At 36.9% G+C, this 18,741-nt stretch overlaps 1 protein-coding gene across 3 annotated transcripts in view; it reads right to left on the minus strand.

The window, feature by feature from the left end:
- The window catches only part of LOC147516350 (haloacid dehalogenase-like hydrolase family protein), a 37,352-nt gene extending 23,930 nt beyond the window's left edge, over positions 1–13,422 (minus strand). The window contains exons 1-9 of one of the 3 annotated variants that reach the window (XR_015211020.1): positions 12,932–13,422; positions 12,752–12,852; positions 12,612–12,668; positions 12,440–12,534; positions 11,768–11,867; positions 9,040–9,098; positions 5,014–5,144; positions 4,594–4,726; positions 2,596–2,683 (exon numbers count right to left, since the gene is read on the minus strand). Coding sequence is in view for 2 of the 3 variants with exons in the window: in XM_086588992.1 (XP_086445118.1) it covers positions 2,596–2,683; positions 4,594–4,726; positions 5,014–5,144; positions 9,040–9,098; positions 11,768–11,867; positions 12,440–12,534; positions 12,612–12,668; positions 12,752–12,852; positions 12,932–13,307 (1,140 nt within the window). In the remaining variant the exon portion in view is untranslated. The remainder of the gene's footprint in view (positions 1–2,595; positions 2,684–4,593; positions 4,727–5,013; positions 5,145–9,039; positions 9,099–11,767; positions 11,868–12,439; positions 12,535–12,611; positions 12,669–12,751; positions 12,853–12,931) is intronic. The other 2 variants (XM_086588992.1, XM_086588991.1) reach the window with 2 other exon arrangements.
- Positions 13,423–18,741: the final 5,319 nt, after the last annotated feature.

Raw genomic sequence — 18,741 nt, forward strand, 5'->3', positions numbered from 1 at the left:
TTTGTCGCCCGTCTTAACCAACAGGGTATCCTTCAGCAACTGACCTGTCCTTATACACCTGAGCAAAATGGTGTTGCTGAACGAAAAAATCGGAGTCTTATGGATGTAGTTCGGTGTTTGTTGCAAGGTATGCATGTTCCTCAGTCCTACTGGCATTATGCGGTTCTTACCGCTGCCTACCTTCAAAACCGCACACCCAGTAGAGTTCTTAATGGTAAGGCCCCTCTTCAAGTTGTATACCCCAGTCGTGTTCTGTTTCCCATTATTCCCCGGGTGTTTGGCTGTGTTTGCTATGTTCATGATAAAAGTCCTACGCGAACCAAATTGGATGATAAATCCATTCGGTGTGTCTTTCTAGGGTATTCCCCTATGTCCAAGGGGTATCGTTGTTATCATCCACCTAGTCGTCGCCTCTATCATACCTTGGATGTCACATTTGTCGAGCATAATGCATATTTTGGTCCTTATACATCTGTGCAGGAACCTTTGTCTTCCCCAGAGGAGGCGTCTTCCGCTGTTTATCCTATTCCTATCTTTGATACTCCTCTGGTGGTCCCTCCTACTAAACCTTTACAGGTGTATACTCGTCGCACTTCTCCTCATGCTCATGCTCTGCCCACTGCCTCAGGTAACATTCCTTCACCTTCTAGTGATCTACCTACTGTGATTGCTCCTACTGTTGACTCCCCTATGATTGCTCCTGTTGATTCTCCTGTTGTTGAGCCCCCTCGATTTCCTTCCAGGACCAGGCATCCCCCAGACAAATACGGTTTTCCCACTAACCATCCTATTGCGCAGTTTGTCTCTTATCAGGGTGTATCTGCTTCCTATCGGACATATCGACCGGTTTCCTCCATTCGGATACGCGATCGGTTCGAGGCTCTGTGTCGGATCCACATTGGGCCGCTATGCGCGGTGAGATGACCTTGAAGCGAGCGAATCGGACTTGGGAAATGGTTGCTTTACCTCCCAAGACTTCATACATTGGATGCAAATGGGTTTTACTGATGAAAGTACTTGGCGGATGGTACGGTTGAGCGATATAAGGCCCGTTTGGTTGCTAAAGGGATTTACAGTGCACGGGCGTGACTTTGGTGCGACCTTTGCTCCGGTAGCCAAGTTAAAATCTGTTCGACTTCTTATTTCCCGGGGTCGCCTCTTATGATTGGCCTCTTCATCGGTTGGATGTGAAGAATACCTTCCTTCACGGAGATCTCGCTAGGACGATTTACATGGATCCCCCACCAGGCTTTCGCGGTGAGGGGAGTATGCTAGGAAAGTTTTGTCGACTCGTAAGTCCTTATATGGGCTTAAGCAATCACCACGAGCCTGGTTGATGATTCGGTGAGGTTGTGCTTCTGATATGGATTTACGGGTGCCACTCGGACCATACATTGTTTGTTGGCGGAACTCGGGGGCGTGACTTATCTGCTTGTATATGTGGGCGACATTATTATTACAGAGAGGCGATGCATCGGGCATTGTACAAATTAAGGAATCCCTTGGGAAGTCTTTTGAGGTTAAAAACTTGGGTCCTCTACGTTACTTTCTTGGCATTGAGATTGCACGTAGTCCCAAGGGAATCTCTTTATCTCAACGAAAGTATGTTCTAGATCTTCCGACGTCTGAGGGGATCTTTGGGTTGTCGACCAGTTTCTACTCCTATGGTGCCTAACAGCCGGTTAGTTGCAGACGAGGGACCATTATTGTCAGATCCATCAGCTTATCAGCGCCTTGTTGGGCGTCTTATTTATCTAGTTAATACTAGACCAGACATTGCCTATGCTGTGAGCGAGTTAGTCAGTTCATGCATGCTCCACGTCAATCTCATATGGATGCAGTGGAGCATATTCTGAAGTACCTAAAGTCTTGCCCTGGCTTAGGTCTCTTCTATGCAGCCGGTTCACAGGGTCCCTTAGAATGCTACACTGATTCTGATTATGGAGGTTCTATTGACAGTCGTTCCACTACCGGCTTATGTGCTTTTCGTGGGAATCACCTTATCTCATGGAAAAGCCAGAAGCAATCTGTTGTCTCCAGATCATCTGCTGAAGCTGAGTATCGTGCCCTAGCTTTGGGCACTTGTGAGATTATGTGGTTGCGATCTATTTTGGGAGAGCTTGGTTTTTTGCGATCCTCTAGATCATCAGTACTTATTTGTGACAATCAAGTCGCCATCCATTTAGCCAGATTCATCTACATGAGCGGACTAAGCACATAGAGATTGATGTGCATTTTTAGGGAGAAAGTTCGTCTTTGGGATTGTCTCCCGCCCTTTGTTAGGACTAAGGCATGATTGCGATACTCTTACCAAACCCGATTGGGACCTGGCGATCTTTCGCTCTTCCGTTGGCAAAGTTTGGGTCTATTGGATATCTTCGCACCAGCTTGAGGGGGAGTATTGTAATATTAGTCCTATTGGGCCTATACTTTGGCCCAACCTATGTACACTGTAACTCTGTTATTATAAATAGAGGATGGGTCTCCCTTTGAGACCTAACTTTTACTGTCTCTCTTTCTACAAATACTATAATACAAATATACAATTATTGTATGCCTTGCATTCATATTGTTTCTCTGTTAAGCCATTTTTACCTTCCAGTTTGCAACTACAAAGGCAACACAAGAGAGAGCAATGCCCAAGCTTCCGTATCTCAAAACATCACGTCGAGAACCCTGCAACCTGTCCATAAATTGTTTCTGCAAACTCAAGGTTAGATTTATTTAAAATTTACTAGCTTCAGATGTTAGTGCAATGCAAAAATTCAAAGAAACCAGTATCATGGGACCACTATCAGCTAAGCTTCAAGTTAGCTTTGTCTTTCAAAAAAATTATATGCGAATGTAATAATTGTCAAATTGTCAATTTCTCCATAAGCTCAAACTTATGTAGAGGGCAAATTCTATGAATATGAGGAGAGGCGTGGGGAGATAGGTGGACACACCTAGAAATTGGGGTGGAATAATCTCAACCCTCAGCGAGACACTCTGGAAATAAACATAGGTGGGCACTTTTTGATCTTTTGTGCAACTTCACCTAGAAAGAATTGAACTTGAGACCTCTTAAAATCCTGACACTGATACCATGTCATATTGCCCATTCTCCATAAGCTTGAATTTATGTAGAGGTCAAATTCTATGAATATGAGAGAGCTTGGGGAGAAAACATAGGTGGGACACACCTAAAAATTGGGGTGGACTAATCTCAACAAATCCCCTCAAGTGTGGCATTACTTGAGCCTAACACGTGGACAAACATATTTGGGTGACGTGGAGTAAACAACAGGCCTTTTGGGCCAATAACAATAGCCTGCTCTCATACCATGCAGAAATTGATAAGAAGATTATTTTATTGAATTCTTTATGACACTTGTAGAGTTTATATAGAAAATTACAATTTATCAAGATTTACATAAAATTCCTAATATCCTAGAATATTCTAAAGATATTAACCAAATCATCCACTTACAATAATTTGAAGTTTAAGTTAATAAGACTTGTAAAGAACGGGGAAAAAAAACTTGTGAAGAATTAGACATATATAAAGCACAACCTTGCTTAGTTTGGGACCATTCATTGATCTCTAATCCTTATATTAAAAGAATAGTCAAGGAGAGTACATGGCTAGCACATCCATCAACGTGAACCCATCCAAAACAAATGTGCCTTACGCACTTTACTTCCACTCCATGCACCTTCAGAATCCTACTCCACTCAATCTGCACTCAAATCACCAGTCCTTACATCAGCCTTTGGCACTCACTAGTAGAAGATAGTTGTTTCTCTATTCTATTTGGACTTCCATGAAAATATTTCCCTTAAAGACAATGTTTATTCAACGCCAACTCAGCCCAAGTACCTTTGCCATTCAAGTCCGACCAGAAATGTGAAGTTGTGGGTGAACACCACGGTGGTTTCCATGGGGACTAGTGGTAACACTAGTGGGTTTACCGTGGAGATACATTTGGTATGCCCACTAAGAGTGTGTTTGTCAACAAATAATAATATATCACGGAGTTGGAACTAGATATTACCATTGCCCGTGCTTGGATCAGCGGATCTTGATAAATTTGAATGCCAATCCAAGGATGGGGAAACGTTCCCCGATTTTACATTACAATGTATCTTATCAAAAATCCAATTGAAGGATGCGATGTGGGAAGGTGGTAACCCGAGTCTCGAATTCCATCTCCGCACCTAGTGTTTGTGTTAGACATGCTGACACCTATTTTTTAAATGAGCGTGTCGACACAGTATAGGTATACTTCCTATTATTCAGATATTCGTTCTTCAAGGCTACTCCACATGTGCTCCATGGTCTGACTTCACATATCAGTATCTCTACATATAAAGACTTTAAGACTGGCATATTGAACCTCATTTAATTTTTTTTAGAAATAAACAGTATTTAAAACAAATAAATAAAAACTTATTTCCTCTAAAAGAGATATCTGAATTTCATATAATAAGAAAATCATTCATAACATAGACAATTACACATCAACATGAGTAAAAAAGAACTTCCATATTGCCATTATGAAAAACTAGTGAACAATTAAGGAAGTCCTCATGGAGGAAGTGGGACTCTCTTACCGTCTGCTGGAGATGACGCTTTGATCACTAGGATATGTGTCTTCCATTACTTTGGCTTCTGTTTCTTCTTTGAGCATCTTTGGAGAAACTTGCTTTACATAATCAATATTGTGAGATCCCTGCATCTTCTCCTCTGCAAATGAAACATCCCCTAATAAAGAAATGTCTTAAAGAAAATCAGCTATGGGTAATTTAAGACCCTGACACCTTCTAATATTGCGATCTAGGAACTATGGATCCATTATTAATGTGGAATGGTACATTGGTACAATAAGCATATGTTCAAAAGAAATATTTCTATAAAGAGGTAACTCATTATTATTAAACATTGAGAATGTTTTCAACAGTCCTGTTGAACTTAAAATTGACAACACCACACACACTTAAATATGCACTGTATACTTTCTCAAAATTACATACTAGGACAATTAGAAATGCCACAACCACCAAGAATGTCTTTGAGTGAAATATTTCGTATCTCCTTTCTGATTAGCGATGGTCCAGCTTGCTTAAGAGTCTCATCAGATAGTGTAGTTGTGATGGCTATACATCTGCAAACAACACAGAGTGGAGAACATTTTAAAAAGAAGCATAATTTTTTGTATGCCAATAACAAAAGTTAATATTATGAACTAATCAACATTAGGCAAATATATTTCTCCACTCAAACACATGGACAGTGGATTATTATGTTTTTACAACTCTACAGACAAGAGAATCTTCTTTTTCTTTTTCGTTTTGGGTTTTTAGAATAGGTATAGTATGGTGTGGGAACGTTTGAACTTTGAGCTCAGCTCTATGGTAACAACTCTAACAATCTTTACAAACTAAGCTAGCTGGCATCTTACCTAAGTAACGAGTGAGTTGTATATGGGGTATATGTCTGACTCTTTTTTGTGTGTAAAAGTTGAAGATTCTCAAGAGACTCAAGCCTTAAAGATTTCAAGAGATAGTTTGAAGAATTCCTTTCATCGTACCAAAAAAGAATATGGCCCTTACAGACATAGAAGTATGACACAAGGTTGATTAACTAAATATTTGGCTGATTAATCAAGGCTTTCTTTTCTCTCTTCTTAGTTTATCAAATTATATGCTGATTAATCAAGCTGCCAAGAATATATCTGATTTTGCCTGAAACTTCTTGCCTATTAAGACTAAATTGGGACCATTAATTCTTAAATTATGCAAAGCGTAGAAATGCCGCATCATTTCAAAGAAAATCCAATATATCTGCCAGAATATTAAAAATTTGATATCAAATACTTCACAAAATATTGTGAGATATGGATATTTTAGGCACTATATTTGTCAAAATTTTCTGATTTTTCAGGTTCTGATATTTTGCCCCAAATTGACAGGCTGAACTATGATTGAAAGTGGCTAGGATTGTCTAGAAGAGCCTTGAAAACAATTAAAAAGAGATTTTATGCCCCAGCCAGTAGAAAAGTGACCATTTAAGCTTTTACGATCGATAGTACAAAAAAATGGTGGAGTAGATCGTGACATAACTAGTAGAACTGAATCTGGGTGGATGAAATGGCAACAAGGCAGTTGGCATTTTTACAATAAAAGAATAATACATAAGCTAAAATGAGAAGGTTTACAGAACAGCTACTAGGCCAGCTATGTTGTAGGGTGTGAAGTGTATGGGCTTTAAAAACAAAACAAAACAACATCTTCATATCAAGAAAGTGTGAGAAAAATAACTAGCAGTAACACCTATTGTAAGACAAAATAAACAAAAATAGCCTTAGATGATTTGGGCATATACAACGAAATTCTACAATGATCATCAGTACGAAGAGGAAAATTAATTTTTCATATCTGGTAAGAGACCAATAGCGACAACAATATAATCGTCGAATGAATTTAATAAGAACGATTTTATAACGCTAAATATATTAGGTGACACGGATTATAATAAAAGTGACTGAAAAAATAGAATTCATGTGGCCAAAGCCATCCATATGGGACAAAGGCAAAAGATGACGATGACGATAGTGGCAATGTTTCACCTTGATGTGAACTATGATTGGCGAAAGCTTCAATCAATGAAACATTTCACTCAATAATATAATTTCATTAAAAATCACTCGTGAAAACAATCTTTCATAAACCAAAAACCCTAAACACCTAAGAACTAATTGAGGCACCTATCCTATTTATACTAAACTCTAACCTCCTCAAACCTATCCTAAGCCGAATGGGCTTGGACCTGGACTTGGGCCAACATGGCCTAAAACATAATAATAATAATAATAATAATAAACTACTCTCGCACTCTATGTGCCTGTTACATCATTCTCCCCATCTTTGAAAATCTCATCCTCGAGATTATAGATCAACATCTCCATAAGAAATTTACACAGTAAATGAGTAGCCCCTGAAACATCTTCCCAACTTTCAAGTTGACTATGTATCCTGCCTCGATATCTTTCCTTGTAGCAACTACCTTGACTGAAAATCAATACCAAAAAGTATCTTATGCGCTTGCAGAATATAGAAAACTGCAAAATGAAACCTCCTATATCTCCAACATATTTATCTCGCGTTATAGAACAAGCACCAACATGCAAAGCACATAAAACATAATTGTGCAAATGAGACTGTCTAGTCACTGGCTCGATACAGCAATCATAACTAGCAAGAAAACCAACCCAAACAAAATCCACATAAGGAGACAAAGTGTATATATATGCATCTTCGTGCTCATCATCTTCTTGTTGGATCTCTAAACAACTAAAGACATCATCCCAAGGATCTATGGTAGTGTCCACAAAGAAATCAAAAAAATAACCAGATGTAAAAATATCCATACCTTGGATTTTTTTTGTAGATGATGATACCTTTTTTTGCAAAAGTATCTAAAAATCACCCGGGAGATATGGTTCAGTAATACTTTGTTGAGGTTGTGGTTCCCAACAGGAACACCAATATTCGGAACCATATGAATTTTCACACTCCTCGCATCTTAGACAATCATTGGAAGTGACAGAAGAAACTACACTAGCATCCCTATCAACATCAGGTAATTTTTCATAGCAACTAGGGCTATAAAAGTGACTACTTTAGAAAGGGGAAACACCATCCTTTGGCTGTCGGAATCGGAATTGGACATCGACTCATGAGATATATATATATAGTCCTTCTCTAAAAAGTAGCTACTTAAGTTAACTTAAAATAAGTACGTAAGCAAAACTTCACCTATACAATGAATTCAAAGCTAATTTTTTGTGGTTGGGAATCACTCACCATAAAGATCATCCCCACAAAATTGCAATTCATTTGGAAACCTCTAACATAGATAAAAATTGTTATTATCTTTAAAATGAAATCTAACGGTCCAGAAATGTCGAGTTTTTACAATAATTTTTTGCTAATATTGGAGGTTTCCAAATGAGCTAAAATTTTATGGAGATGATCTTTATAGTGAATATATCATATCCACAAAATATTGGGGTTGAATTCATTTTAGAGGTAAAGTTTTACCTACGTACTTATTTTAAGTTAACTTAAGTAGCTACTTTTTAGAGAATGATTGTATATATATATAACCATTGCTTACAACAACGACGTGTTCTTTATATTGATTAAACAACATTGGTGGAACAATACCCATTGAATCTACGACAGAAATTGGTGGCAGCGGTGGTTCTTGTGGTGGCAAGGGGTTTTTTGTGTTTGCATCCATAGATGCCATAAACGCCTCAAAGCATGCTTGAGACTGTTGTTCAAATGCCATCATCGCTGCCAAGCTGTTGTTGAGCTTGATAACAGAAACCTGGAACGGAGGCTGAACATTCCCAATTTGTTTTAAATTTGCCAAAATCGATGGCTCTGAATACTACTTTAATGTGAACTATGATTGGCGGAGGCTTCAATCAATGAAACATTTCACTCAATAATATAATTTCATTAAAAATCACTCATGAAAACAGTCTTTCATAAACCAAAAACCCTAAAAACCTAAGAACTAATGGAGGCACCTATCCTATTTATACTAAACCCTAACCTCCTCAAACCTATCCTAAGCAGGGCTTGGACCTGGACTTAGACTTAGATCAACATGGCCTGAAACATAATAATAAAAATGAAAATACTAAACTACCATCGCACTCTATATGCCTACTACATCACACCTTCAAACAAAAAGGTCAACTGGCAATGTTGTCCTCGCGAGCTTAGTTAAGGTTAATCTCCTCTTGAAATTTGACATATTAACTAATTGATAGTGGAGACTTTGAAAAAGGTTCTTCTGTGAGTTACCCTGCATTGAGGGACTTCTTACGCCAAACAGAATTTATGTTGTTTTCTGTGTCGAATTCTCTTAATGTTAACTTGCATTTTGGGTAAAATCTTTATAGAATGGACATGCCACCCACACCACCTTATTTTAACACGAAAAACAAAATAAACACTAAATACCAAAAGTCAAAACACACTTACCTCATTTGTGCAGCTTTGGCAGCTTGAACTCCAGCAAGTGCATCTTCAATAACAACACACTGGAAAATAATTATGTAGATTAGTAAATTGACATTGTTAGAAGTGTAAGGCTAAACTATAACAACCAAAACAGATCATTGGAGTTTGAAATTTCATACTGAAAAAAGTGCTTCTTAAAGTAAAGCAATCATTTTCTTTCTACGAAGAAACACTGAACCAATAATTACTTATTAAAAGAGTTAGTATACATGTTACATGGGTATAGCACATAGTTTTTCCCATTTAAAAATAGGTATCAAACAAAGGTAAGGCTTCCAACTTAAAGCACCCATGGTAAATGGCCCTTTTCTTGGGGGGAAAAAAGTTGGTTGTTGAATCCATAAACAAATGGTTACGGTTAGAAGTTAAAACTATTTGCTTTTCATAACTTTTTTCAATATACTGTTTGACCTTTTTGGGGCAGTGCTTATAAAATCCCCAAGTCTTAAACATAAAGGTTGCCTTGTCACAAAAGAGACAACCATTTTCCCACAATCTCTTCTATCATTTCTTCTTGGAACTCTATAGCTCAACATGGCATTAGGACCTCAAGATCCTGGATCGATCTACGGTTGGACTGATGAGATGCAGTCCACCCAAATTTTTGAAAAAGACAATCAATACTTCATGTTAACACAGCTTTTGTCATCACCAGTATCCAAACCAAACCAAACATACTCTGCAGACTCTACCCACTTAGTAACCACACACCCTCCAAAATAAAATCCATATTCATAACACCATATTCCAAAATATCCCTTGCATAATCGATGCGCTCCTAGAACTTAATCATACACCTATATGATAGACATATAAGGAAACTGTTGAGATGTATGGTCTTACATGGAATAATTAAAGCCTTGCATTACTGTATATAGTTAGTTCTTGGGGCTGCTCCACTCATCTATAATTGGTCTTGAGTTGGATGCTCTTAGACTATAATATGGCATCAGGGTGGGCTATTGTGTTTTGACCGAAGGCCACATTACGCAAGTATGTTGTCCACGTGTTAGACTCAATTAACGCCACACGTGAGGGGGCATGTTGAGATGTTTAGTTTAGTCCCACAGAAGACATTCAAAGTGTTGCATTAAAGTATATAAATTCATGGGCCTCTCCACACCACCAATTGATTTCGAGTTGGTGCCCCAATGTCTAATAGAACCAATAAATGGGGCATGCATGCAAACTAGTTTAAAATAATTCTAAGACCGAATTTTGGAGAAACAACACGATATACCATACAAAATATAAAGCCATCCCGTCCATTTAGGTAAAGTTTTACAAAACCCCCCACATTAAAATTCCAAAAATCAGGTACAAATAACCCCATTGGCGAATTCATCCTGATATGACGCAAAATATTGACTACATTTATCATTTTTCCAATATATACCCACCAATATTTATCATATTTTTTACTACTTATGCCTTGACCTCAATCTGATATTTCCCAGTATATTGGTAATATATATTAGTCAGGGGTCTTATATTTATTGAGATAATGTTTTTGCATCCAAGTACGCCCCTCCAAAAATCTTCAGGTTCAGAATAAACTAAAGTTTCTAGAAAGTGCTTGTGGAACAAGCCAAGGAAATAGTGCCATCGAGTTTTTTCTTAAGAAGTAGCCATATTTCTGCTTCTTCTTTCCTTCGACCTTTTTTTCAAAAAAAAAAATTAGGTTCCTCCAGTATCACCTAATGATCGCACTGTTTGGTGTTGTAAGTTTGACAGCACTGTAAGTTATATGACCAGATCTTTTATTCAATAAAAATGATACAAGTTCAAATGTTCAAATATATATTATATATATGCAGTCACTCACGAAAAGTTCTGGGAATTTGGAAAGTTAATGGAGAAAGAAATAATTGAACTTATGGATCAACTTCCTTTATTATTTAGAATAGGCTTTTATATATTTTTCCTCTCTCTCCCATGTAGCACATGAATTGCATGAGCATCAGTGCTAGTTGTGGTTTAAATATTATAGGGATGGTTTATTTAGAATGGGAACCTCTAACTAGATACAAGGAAGCCACTAAACGCATAGTTATCAATATCATGTGATACACAATACGTATCGTATCGGAAGCAAAATGATACGTATCACACTATTGTATCGATAATGTTAAGTATCGCACAATACAGGTCGCGTATTGTACAATACGATACGATACAATACAATACACGATACATCAGTGATACACTTTAACACATGAAATCATGAAAAAAATTTATCCAAAAATGAGTTTATAAGAGTCATTTAGTTTTTATTTCTCCTTTCTAAACTTTGGAAAGCCATCTAAGGTTTTAGTCTTGATAACAACAACCCTAATGCAAAGCAATCTTTACGTACTCAACTAAGAGCTTGCTTAGTCCTTAATGTATAATAGTAATTTGCGCACAGTTATTGAAAATGACAACATTTTGTTACCAAACATTAACCATGTTGTACATGATAAACCGTATATATGTATCTTTGTTGATGAAACTTACACACAAATACACAAACACATATAAAACTATAAAAAATTATTTCAAGCATAGCATACGATACACGATACGATTCGATACTCGATACACTAAAAATGAAACACGATATATGATATGATACACAATTTGATAACTATGAGTGAAACGGATAAAAATAAAACAAATACAGTTCCCACGGATCTGTTAGCAGGTATACCTCACTAGGTGGTATATCCAAGCTCTTTGATGCAGCTATGAAGATATCTGGAGCAGGTTTCAAATTATCAAATGCATCTGCTGATACAATAGCATCAAACCTAGCATAGAAAGTAGCAAACAACACCGTCAGATCCAGGTAAGATTGCTGTGTTGGCTGTAATCTACCGCTGCTCGATTTCTGACATAGAATGGCCCTGTTGGGAAATTCTCTTCCATTCTCAAGTTGTATGTCTGCATATACTGACAAATTATATGACAGTAAACAGAGAATAAAAAACATTGCAGAGATGCCAAACAAGCAATGCAGAATGAACTCTTAACCATTTAGTTGAAATAAATGAACTCTCTAGGGGAATAATAATCACTGTGAATAGGTGTACTCTTAACCATTTACTATGACGTCCAATGATTGATTCAAGATAAGATATTCCTTAGTCCTTGAATTAAACTATTAAAGTATCATATGGGAATACTTATGAATGTTTCTAACAAATCTACCTACTAACTATTACCTCTACTTTAAACAGACCATATCTAGATCAAAAAATTAATGCGATAACTAATTTTTAGGGACAATAAATAAGATTGGAGATGACTGCTTTTAGACTTAAGTATTGCAAAACGAGTTTAGAAGCAAATTATCATAAACATAAAACTTCATTTGGCTTACAATGACAGTGGTAATCCAGCAGCAGCCAAGTTTGCATTAACTTTAATTCGATCAGCACTGGACGCCACAGCAACCTTAAGCCCACTTTGTTTACACTAATAAACAACACCAGTATATATCACTAAATGCAATGCTAAACCAATACAAGCCAATAATTTAGTAATGAATTTACCTCCGTAATGAGTTCAAGTGCACCCGGAAATCCAATCCCAGAGTTCGGTTTCGCATACTACAAAAAAACAAACATTATTTCCCATTTACAAATCTAAGTCCAAACAAGTCTAATCTCATAAACTGATAAACCAATACTACCTTATCAATATATATCTCGAAAAACCGCTTCTTTGTCACGCCAGCATTGAACCCTTCAACTCCCTTAACTCTAGCAACTCCTCCAAGAAAATTTGCCTCACCTAAAAAAAGTTCAAAATATATCATTAAAAGAAAATGTCGAAAAAAACACGAAATATATAAACTTAAACTTAAACTTACCGGTTCCCATGAAGGGTATGAAATCTTGAGTAGTAACTTGAACACCCATTTCAGCAAACACATCAACTCCAGCTAAACGAGATGATTCTTCACTGTCACATAAAACACCATCCATGTCAAATAAAACAGCTGACACTTTTCCCCACGTGTTTTTTTCTTCTTCTGTTTCTATAGCATTACTGTTTTCTAGCTTCAGACAACATGTTATTATAGTGTTTCTGTTTTGGCGGGAAGAGAATGGAGTTTGAGGTTGGGTTTGTTTTCTCCGTTGAAGGAGGGAGAAGAAGATGGTGGGTCGGAATTGTTTGAAAGATTGAGGGTAATATGGGGAAGATAATTTGGTGGTTGAGGAAGGCGCGAATAATGGAAAAGCCATTTTTTCTGTTGTATGGAATGATAGAAGATCGTTATATAATGATGATGGATATGGAAGATCGTTATTATGACGAAATTGTCCTCGTTAAGGTGAATGACTGTGTAGTTGAGTTGCTTTTGTTGTTGGTTTTATGGAATTGTGTTTGGGGGTAGTGCGGGCAATCTACTTTACGAGGTGATTGGAGAGCTTTTTCTGTTTGGTTTTGGGATTTTTAGGGCCAGACAAAAATTATACGTTATCCATTAGGTTTAGGGCCTATTTGTTTTTTTTGTTTAAGTTATAAGAGGTTCTTATAAGACATGGTATTATAATTTATAAGAGGGTCTTATAAGTGGGTCTTATAAACTGGTTTGTTTTTTATTTTAAGTTCCTCTAATAAGCACTTGCAGAAAAAGAAAAAACAAACATACAACATCTTATAGATGGTCATTTGACAAATATAACCCTGCTTTACATACCACTACATAGCACCAATTCACGTCTAATTTCATAACCACTTAAATGATAATGCATTGTCATATGCATAACTAATTAAATATCACATTACAACATAATAAAAAAAGTAGATTTCATAACCACTTAAATGATAATGCATTGTTATATGCATAACTAATTAAATATCACATTACAACATAATAAAAAAAGTAGATCGAGTATGTTTTAAGACATCCCCACCAAGTTAAACTCCCAGCTAACCAATTTCGTGAGAAAAATCTTCTTATCCTCCATATCCTCCAATTCAACTAAAGCTTTCCTAAACTTCTTATTTGCAGCAAGTTTCACCATTGCACCCATATATACATCCATAGTCATCTGTTCATTTTCTTTTAGATAATTCAGAATACCCATACATATAAACATAGAATAGGACTCCATGTTCTTCACTTCAATCCTTTCAAGCTCCATATGTGTCACTAGATTTTTCACCACACCAATTAACTCTTGCACACTATCAGATTCTTCTTCATCAACTACCTTCTTCCTCTTCTTTTTTGAACCATCACTAGCAACACTGCTAGTTCCACCTTGTTCAAATTGGGGGGTGCTAGGTTGTGCGCTAACAGGAGGAGAATTGATGTGTACATTATCCCAATAGGAATCGGTTACCTCCACATCAATTTGGAATTGGAATGGTATCATCATTCACCATATTTGAATCATCGTCATCAATCACCACGTGATCATCTGGCAACCCAACCTCCCCAGTAGCATAAGCAACATCCCCCGTCGCCAAAGTGCCCTCAAACAACTTGTACAACTCTTCTGCATTACTCAGAGGCTTCTTCTTATAGATTATTGCAGTCGGGTTCCTCTATATTAATTTGGACCAAACAAAATAATTCAATAATATAATTAACACAAAAATAAAAACAAATTTGAATTACTACAAAACAAATTATGCAATATAATAGCACTTGCCTGAAGAACATCAGCCCAAACTTCTTCTGGCCAATTAATACTCCCAAGCGCAAAATTGATTCCTCCACCACTCTTGCCAACACAATTCCTCCAAGCCACATACATCTTTTTCTGCGCATCCCACCTATTTTTGAAAGCCTTTTACTCAAGGTTTAACTTAAACTTATCATTCAAGGTATCCCTTACGCGTTTCCAGCTAATAGGTTTTAGGGATGAACCTTGGTAACCCTCTTTCGTAACTTCTTCCAAACACAAGTCTAGGAAAGCTTGAGCTAATCTAGGGACATTGGTAAATACATGGTGAACCTTGGCCGCGCTACTCTCAGTACTACCCTCAGTATTGCCCTCAGTCGCATTGTCGACATTATTAGCCATGATATATATGTTCTAATGTAAACAAGCAAGTACCTTAAAAAAAACAAAAAAGAAAAACAGTTCATTATAGGTTATTTCAGCACTTAGAAAATCTAAATAACAATGCATAAACGAAATAACTGCTTATTTATAAAAATCTTGAGTCACATTAAACAGTCAGTTCGGAAAAAAAGAGTTTGATATGGCATTATATAGTGCCCTGCTTATTTGCATTTGTTATTTTATGACTCACCAACAATGATAACTTAAAAGAATCCATATAGACCTACATATAAAAAAGATAACCATTTCAATGTATCCATCACATAAAACTATACAAGTCATTTCCTTAACACTATGCTTTTCCACAACAAAACCAACAATGAAAAATTACACAGACACTCAATTACACAAGTAATTAGATAAGTATTTGTCAAATGTGAAGATCCATTCAATTGTACTAGGCAAGGATGATGAAGTCCCCAAGAAATAAAAAGAGATGCAACATATCCATCAAGAGAGTTTCATACTTACTCAGATTGCGAAGTAATAACTCAGAGAGCTTCAAAATATTGTAGAACAACTAGTATAAAAATTCACTAGCGTATGCGCCAAATAATATTGCATCATACTACAAGTACTATTACTCATATAAATCAATCAACCTCGTCTTAAGACCATTCCAAGCGAATTTCAGATCACAGTCTGTGTTATAAACTTAATAACTCCTAGCAAGGACATCTAAAAGCAACGCCTCTGTTTTAAAGTAGACTCGAAGTACTATATGTTATGTGTAGTAAACCCCTATCTAAACTCTACCTATGTCAAATTTGAGCCTAAAGTCATCTCAAAGTTGCTGCCCCTGGAAGATCACAATATGTAAACCATGGCTGTGTAACAATCAGATTGACACATCAGCTGAGCATCTCATTGATTCACCATCCTTCGAGGGGCAATAAGGAGCCGAAAGCATAAATATATTGGGCTCCTCCAGTTGTTCAAAAACAAGAAGAGCATAGTCAAGTGCAGTGGCGGACATGGAGGGTAGTGAAGTAGAAACGAGTAAGAGCTTGGCATAGAGATGCTCGATCTGCGGGTTGTTTCTGAGAGAATGAAAACATGGATTTTCTTGGCTTGTTTAAAGGAAGTACAAGGCTGTAGAAGCGAGAAGAAATGTCGCCGTGGGTGGTGGGTCGGAGAGGTGAGGAAAAAGAAAGTGCCACCGCCATTGTTTTTAGTTTGTGGTTCTTTGAGCTTGGGGATGAAAACTTCTTATCCAAAAGATATTTATATGTACACTTTTCGAGTTAACTATTCAGTATTTGTAATTAGTGACATTCACTTATTATACATACTCGATCCATACATTTTTATCAAAGTAATATATAACAATGAGAAAGAAGTGAAGTGAAGAAGAATAAGAAGAGTTACAGAACTGGAACCCGATGGATTGTATGAGAAGAACAAGCGTCGCTACTCAACTAATAATCATCAGCTCAATTCTACTCGAGGTTGTGAATATGGTCATCTGACTTGGGGTAGTGTAGCAAAGTGTGACAGCAGCAGCAGCTTTGGGGTAGTGTTGTGGCGGTAGTTGAAGAAAATGGAGGCAAAAGAAATGAGAAAGAGAAGGCAGAAGAGAGAACGAGGGCAAAGGGTAGTGTGCTTGGGGCGTTTGCGTCTTTTTCCAGTTTATAAGACTTACAAAATTGTAGTAGATCCAATTTTGGTATTTACAGAAATCATGCCTTTTATAAGACATTTCTAGTAGAATGCCTCTTATAAGAGGCAAAAAACAAACAAAAAAAATGTCAAAAATCACTGGGCCACATCTTATAAGAGGTTATAAGACATCAATGTCTTATAAGAGGCAAAAACAAATGGCCCCTTACTCTGTAAAGAAAACTCCTCAACTAACAGTAGTGGTTCCATCGACTGGATTTTTTGTTTTCTAAATTTGCTCTTGCTCATATTTTCTATTTACAATAATCTAATCTGATTTTATTTGTAATTTGTTGTATTTGACAAGGGTAAATATCTTTATTCCGTAAAGAAAACTCCTCAAGTAACAATAGTATTTCCATCGTCTGGATTTTTTGTTTTTCAAATTTGGCCTTGCTCATATTTTCTATTTACAATAATCTAATCTGATTTTATTTGTAATTTGTTGTATTTGACAAAGGTAAATATGTAAATGTAATATTCAACTCTAATGGGCTTTTTGCTACTGAGCTTCGGTTGCAATTTGGTTGCGCTTATTTTGAGTGGCCTTCAGTTGCAATTTTTTTAAAATCAACCTTGCCACATTGACTGGGCTTTTGTTGGGCTCGCTTCCGTGGCTTGGTTAATTGGACAACTCTCAATTTCATGCTCATAGAGCATGCCGAAATGCTAGTCCAAATAAAATCAAGTGGCGCTAGGGGTGTCAATGGTCCGGTTAATTTTACATTTCCGCTTTCTTTGCGGTTCCTGTTCTTCATCTAGGTTTCAATGGTTTCATACTTCCACATTTTTATTTTTAAAAATAAAAACAGAATACTAATTTTTTATGGCTGCATGGATGTCCCAAGAGGCCAAGAGTACCATGGCGCCAATTTCAGGGCGGCTATGTGGGATATATAGTCTTTGATCCCTAGGTACCCGCCTAGAGTCCCATGGTTAGGTCCATCAAAGAAGGCCCCCCTCACAAGCCGAATCATTTTTGTTGCAATTTTTCCAATGCTTAGTTTGCTTCCGGTCTAGTAAAAAGTCTCCACCTGTCAATAAATACGGACCCAAAGTTCATTCTGTTTCTCCACTCTTTACTAGCACCCAAAAGTCAAATTTTCTTTATTCTTACTAGTGCCACTACTACATCTATGCTAGCCTAGCACAACAAGACAAAACTAAAACAAAACAAAAATAAAAATAAATAAGACAAAACAAAAAATGAATGAGCCGGACAGAGAATAGAAGGACTTCATGTTTTTTTTCCCCTATAACTAGCATTTCTATACTACACTACAATCCTATATGCCAATGTATTACGACCATAGTTCGTGATTACAAACGGAAGCTCAGAATTCCGCTGAATATTTCAATTTTTTGAAAATTTTGGAATTATATGCTAAGAGTTGAAATATTGATGTAAATGTTATGATTCGTTTAACCTTACAAACGTAGGCAATTCAGGGAGAAAGGGTTGGAAGATTGGATTTGACCAAGTTCGTGTGGACAAACTACTTACGTATCAAGCTCTCTCTGGGGGAACTTGAATCAAGTCAGACATAGTTCTTCATCCTCTTTATATAAGCAAGGTACCCGCGCCTTCTACTCTCTCGCGTCAGGTCAGATTCAGGTCTTCAGGTCACTTGCGAGCCATGATGGCGAGTTAAGAACATTTACTGTGATACGTACCTGAAGCTTCGGTCTCGATGGTAGTCATAAAGACATACGTTACGAGTCGTTGTGGGATGGGGAGAGTGAGTGATAAGTACCAAAAAGTATTTTAAACCCCTTAATAGTATTGTACTTAGGCCAATTATGTTTATAATAAATGAGAGTTAGTACTGTTTACGTGTTTTTGTGCATTTCAGGATATGAAGTTGATTAGGTGACTAAAGGCACCACTTTAGCATGGAAAACGAGTCAAGGTGATTGCTAAGGAAATTCTACGCTTAAA

Source organism: Coptis chinensis, chromosome 2 (assembly GCF_015680905.1).
Source record: "Coptis chinensis isolate HL-2020 chromosome 2, ASM1568090v1, whole genome shotgun sequence".
NCBI classification, from domain to species: domain Eukaryota; kingdom Viridiplantae; phylum Streptophyta; class Magnoliopsida; order Ranunculales; family Ranunculaceae; genus Coptis; species Coptis chinensis.